At 33.0% G+C, this 5,676-nt stretch overlaps 1 protein-coding gene across 1 annotated transcript; it reads left to right on the top strand.

Annotated features, from left to right (window-relative positions):
* The first annotated feature begins 433 nt into the window (after positions 1-433).
* LOC108689682 (locomotion-related protein Hikaru genki) lies at positions 434-5,494 on the top strand. The gene is made up of 10 exons (XM_018196557.1): positions 434-769; positions 1,753-1,841; positions 2,355-2,517; positions 2,762-2,935; positions 3,084-3,218; positions 3,516-3,659; positions 3,727-3,939; positions 4,224-4,430; positions 4,835-4,923; positions 5,049-5,494. The coding sequence occupies exons 1-10, from the start codon at positions 673-675 to the stop codon at positions 5,163-5,165; spliced, it is 1,428 nt and encodes a 475-aa protein (XP_018052046.1). The 5' UTR covers positions 434-672; the 3' UTR covers positions 5,166-5,494.
* Positions 5,495-5,676: the final 182 nt, after the last annotated feature.

Below are 5,676 nucleotides of genomic sequence, written 5' to 3'. Positions count from 1 at the left end.
TATAAAATTTTTTTTAATAAGAACTCTGTATTATATCGCTCTTTATTATATTTTTTTATACATCGTTCATATTTAATTTGATGAAATATAGTCCCTAACAATTTTTATAAACCAATTAAACATATTGTTTAATATTTATGTCATTTTGATTGGTCACTTAACATTTTTTATTCATCATTATGAACTTTACAATTTGACGAACATTATCACCCAGTATATTCATCAGAATTACAGACGTGGCACGTAAACCAAATGGAGTTCTGGGGTTGAAAGCAGCGACGATATAGAAAGAGAGAGAGAGAGAGAGAGAGAGAGAGAGAGAGAGAGAGAGAGAGAGAGAGAGAAACAGAGGGTGACCGCATGCGCATCCCTCGGAATAGCGAGTCTTGGACCACCCCCGCCGATTATGGATGTTTAGTATCGACGTTGTTGCTAGCGTGTTGTCGCACGCTCCAGCATCCGATTGCAGGGTGTGATAATTGCGCCCAAGAGTGCGACGTAAGAGTATCCTGCTGTTTTGTGCGAGATAATGAACGGGATCGAGAGAAGGCAGTCGAGGCCAATTGACGACGCACGATCATGCATCCGTCTTGCTACCACGCTGCGTTAGCGTCCCCTCGTCGTCGTTAATCATGATCTTGCGTGACCGCGATTTGCCAGGACACCAGCAACATGCCGTGCAACGATCGTTCGGGAAGGACGCGTGCACGTGTCGCAGCGATAGCGACCACGATGTTGTTCCTGTTCACGTTGAATTTCAAATGCATAGGTGCGTGCATGACACTATGACGTTTCAGTGCGGATCTTGCAACCAAAATTTGCTTTTAAAGAACGTCGTAATTGATAAGGAATATTTCTGAATAATAAATTAAAAAATAAATATTATACGAAGGATAGAATTTGTAAAATCTCTCGGATGTTTATGTATAGGCGATGCAGTTTACAGGAATCAACTTATGATTATGTAATAATTTTGAATGAAATATTATATTTTTATATAAAAATTCTTATAAAAATGACATTCTCTTTTGAGGAAAGATATTAATCGTATCTATATTATCATAATTTAGTCGAAATATAATATTATATATAAATCTTTTTTCGCCGTGCATGGAAGAGATCCGCATAGATTTAAAAAAATCGGCTTTTAAATTCCAAGAACTATAGATATTATTTATTTCTTTATAAATATCGATTTTTAATATATTTTATTCTAAATAATTTTAATTCTATTTTTTGATATAGAAGATAAGCAATCTTTTCTATTTGTTAAAGCTTAAGAATGATACAATTTTATAATTTAAATAAGAATCTTTTCATTTTATTTTTTAGTTAAAATTAATTATTTAAAAAATAATTAATTTTACTTCTTTAATTCCACTTCTTATAATTGAATCTACTTCTTAAATTAAAATTTTTGATCCAGGTTCTAAATCGCCGTCGAATTTTTTGTAATATTTTCAAATACAGTATAGAAAAATCTGTAATTTTTTAATAAAAAAACAGCCTTAAGTTATCGTTAAACAACACTGTTGTTGGAGAAGCACGTGCAACTTCTTGACGCAACGACAATATATTAGTCGGTGCTATGCGATCGAGTTGGATCGATTTCTATTCGGCGTTCATCGCGCAAGCCGCTATAAAACGTGATCGATTTTTGAACGCTGTTGCAAGGGTGTGAGCGAGCGTTCGCGAACTAAAAGATACACTTTCAAATTCAAATTTCTAAACATCTATCGTGTGTACTTGCAGATACCGAGAATTTGGGACTGGACAACGTTTGCATATTGAAAGACCTTCATCCTCTTCTTATCGTCACCTATAAATATCTTACTATGTCTGTGAGTATATCGCTTTTGTGCTCTATTTTAGTAGCGAAATTGTTAATACCAAAACTTTGTTGATAATAAGGATTTGAAAATCCAAAATTGAATAAATTAACAAGTTTAAAATCTTATATAAATTTTTATCTGAATTGCATATTTAATGATTATTAATCGCAATGACTGAAATTTCAAGTGATTTAATTATCGAAAAGAATAATCTAAAATATAATTATATTTCCAGTCAAAAATCATTAGTCTATCAATGTCAAATCGATGATTAATTCAATATCGAATCAATGTTGATTCAAGATCCAATCATTTCTGGAGTGGATTCTTTTTATAACATAATGAAATGTTTTAATTTATTATTACAGACTGTAAATAAAGCTTTATTTATCACTATTTAAAATCAAGAAATTTTAGTAAAAAAAATACAAAGAAAACATAACAGAATTAAAAAATGTAAATTCGGGAGCTCTTTTCTAATTCTTGGACTTGAATATTTTAGAGAGCAAATATATATTACAGATACACACAATTCGTGTACCTCACAATGAACGGCTGATGGTGAGATGTCGAGAGATAGGTAAATACAAGTTTATCGGCGATTCCTTGTTGCACTGCCGCAATGGCACGTGGGACGGAAAGACACCTAGTTGCGTGTCTACTACGGCAATCTCCAATTATACCGGTACGTAATATATTCGTATTTAAAATCTCTACATCGCAAATGCCTAACAAACACGATGGAAACAATAGATATATTCAAGAGGCTACTCCAATTATTCAAAAAATTATGATTGATGAAAAGAAATATATGGAAATATTATATGTATAGATATATTGTGAGTCCTATGATTTTTCATATTACCATATGATAACACTGTCGACATCTCTTTTAAATTTTGATCCTCGCGTTTTTCGAGGATAAACAGAAGATGTACCACCAACCATCGACTTCGGTCTACCTACTGGTTCGGCCGTAGTAGAGCCGACCGGTGCACTCGCCGTTTATCCAGGAAGTATCCTGCATCTGGAGTGTCTCTTTGCTAGGAAGTTGGGCAATCCTGAATGGACATGGACCTCAACATTCCGTCGATATTTGACAGGTGAAAAGTGCATTGAGACTTTGAATGTTTGTATCATTAAAACGTACGGATTTAAATAAGAATTTTTTTTTAATAATTTGCGAAATTTATACGTTTGTCCTTAAATATAATTTATATTATATATTTATTTTTTATTTACTTGTCCTAGGATGGGCGATCGCTGCACGGGAAAGAGACTTGAAGTATCGCCTGTCGATATACTATGCCAAACCTCCGGATTCCGGAATATACACGTGCACCACACCGAAAGGATTGAACAACTCTATACAAGTTCGTGTTGTAGGTACGGCCACTAAATAGAACTTCGTTTTGTAAAATAACATATTATTCTTAGAACTTATGATAATTACGTTGATCGCATTCGTCAGTAGCGAGAATTCTGTTATATCAGAAAAATTTCTGATTGAAAATGAACGAGTCAGAAGATTACTGATTTATATATCAATCAGAATTCTGATTATCTCAACTAAACTTATAATAGATTCAATCAGAAAATTCTTATTTGTTTATTTTTAGCCAAAATTTTAATTAATGGAATCGGACTCTTTTTTCAATTAGTGGTTTTAATTAACTTTTGCAGATGTTCAATGTCTGGTATTGAATGTCCCGGAGCCGCCATTAATTAGTCGCATCGGAGGTAGCCGAATGGGAAATAGTGCCGTTTTCGAATGTCCAGTAGGCTACAGATTAGAAGGTGCTTCCAGAATCACGTGCCAGTATAACGGTACGAAGCAACGCTTGCTTGTCAGCGAACACAGTTAAATATAAAATTAAGAAAATTACCTTTGCAGGCAAATGGTCGACGGAGATGCCGCATTGCGAGAAGATCAAATGCTCGGAGATAATTATCAGAAATAATGCATTGTTGGTATTAAACGAGCACAATAGCACATATGGCGAGAAAGCTATCTTCACCTGCATGTGGGGATACAAACTTTTAGGCTCGCAGAGTATGACGTGCGAAGGAGACGGCAAGTGGAACGGATCTATGCCGACTTGTCAAAGTAAAATAGTCATTTTAGAATATGTGATTCTATTTTTAAAGAATTTTTAAACAGTAATTCTAAAACTACGTCTACTCTCAAAAATTTTTTCGATAAATTATATGGTTTAAACGTTTGAATCAATCGAGTTGAATACTCGGTTGAAATGATTTTTAGACTTAACTTTTCTTAACTGAAAGAGTGTAATGCTTAAAAAAAATAGTTCTTGCAAAATCAATTAGGTATAATCAGTTATAATTAATTTTAACAGAAATAACATCGTAGTTAATAAAAGATGTTTATAGAGATCACGTGTCCTGTACCGGAAATGCCACAAAGTGGACGCATCATAGAGCAACCACGATATACTAATAAGAAACAGTCGAATCACGGCCGAATATACAAAGTCGGCGCCTTAGTGAGATTCGCCTGTCAACCGGGTCATCAATTGATAGGAGAAGCGGTTACCATATGCACCGAAAACGGTACTTGGTCTCACGATCCACCTATATGTGAGTGTCCGTATAGTTAAATTTTATAATATTATAACATTTGAAGTACAGTTAATAATTAGCGTGAAAAAATTGCGCCACTTTAATTTTGTATTGTAATTTTACATGAAAAGAACAGTTTTGCGTTGAAATATCTAAAAAATTTAGCTGAATACATATCTGAAAATAATTATGTTGTACTGCAATCTATAAATAATCATATTGAACGCTCAAACTGATTGCTAAAATATCAAAATCTTTTATAGCATTAAAATGTTTAAATTCTTATATAATTATTTTAATCTGTAACTGGCCTAACTATTCTTTCCATGAAAAAAATAACACTAAAAAATTAATATTATATTGTTTTTTCATGTTTTTGGAATTGTTAAAAATTTTAAACAACAAATTATGTAACATTCTAGGTAAGGTAAGGTGTCCTTATCCAGGTGATCCACCTCATGGCCGAATTGCACCTCTCAAATTTTGGTACAAACCAGGAGATAACATACAGGTAATTTTAATTCTTTTTTCTGCTTAATTCACTAATTTATCATCATATATAATAAATATAATAAGATTGTCATATAAATGATTAGATTTTTCAAAATTATTGTAATTTTGAAATGTATGAAATAGGTAACATGTTCGCCTGGCTATGTGACTCCTCTGGAACCAGTGAAAAAACCATCGTGTCGGGAAAATGGCATTTGGAGCGCACCACCGCCGCCTTGTCGATCTTACAAAGAGGTGTGAGAGCGAGTTCTCTCATTTAATTCTCAAGAGTCTCTCACGGACTACTGCGCCATTTTATCTTACAAAAAATTGAAAAATTCGATATTTATTATACGGGTAGCAACGTGCATCTATACACGATAAGAGAAACATTGAAATGTGAAGCACTCACTTTGTTTTGAAGTGTAGACTAATTACGTAAAGTTAATGATATTATTGGATGATGAATATAGTTATAATTACAATTTACTGAATCGACAAATAATCACGAGTAGATATCACTGAAAAGAGCATTTTGCGTTAAATGTAGACTATGGAGCGACCACAGTATTTTATTAATTCTCTTTCAGACGTACAACGATTTTAATAAAATCCCCTTTTCTTAATATGCTCTTAATAAATATTTTCCCACTATCATTTCTATTTATTTTTAATACTGAAGCACGCCATTTTCTTCCGATACAGAATATAGATGTTAATGAGCATTTTAAAATATTAGTAACATATAGTTACAACAAAAACTACAAGTAAT

This window comes from Atta colombica, unplaced genomic scaffold (genome assembly GCF_001594045.1).
Source record: "Atta colombica isolate Treedump-2 unplaced genomic scaffold, Acol1.0 scaffold274, whole genome shotgun sequence".
NCBI lineage: Eukaryota > Metazoa > Arthropoda > Insecta > Hymenoptera > Formicidae > Atta > Atta colombica.
This window is presented reverse-complemented; position numbering and strand designations above follow the sequence as displayed.

What these genes read in the sequence shown, in the direction of transcription:
- LOC108689682 (XM_018196557.1), top strand. Translation starts at nt 673, where the DNA reads ATGCCGTGCAACGATCGTTCGGGAAGGACGCGTGCACGTGTCGCAGCG. An exon ending in GTTGAATTTCAAATGCATAG is followed by an intron (nt 770 to 1,752) that starts GTGCGTGCATGA and finishes GTGTACTTGCAG; the next exon opens with ATACCGAGAATTTGGGACTG. An exon ending in GTCTCACGATCCACCTATAT is followed by an intron (nt 4,431 to 4,834) that starts GTGAGTGTCCGT and finishes GTAACATTCTAG; the next exon opens with GTAAGGTAAGGTGTCCTTAT.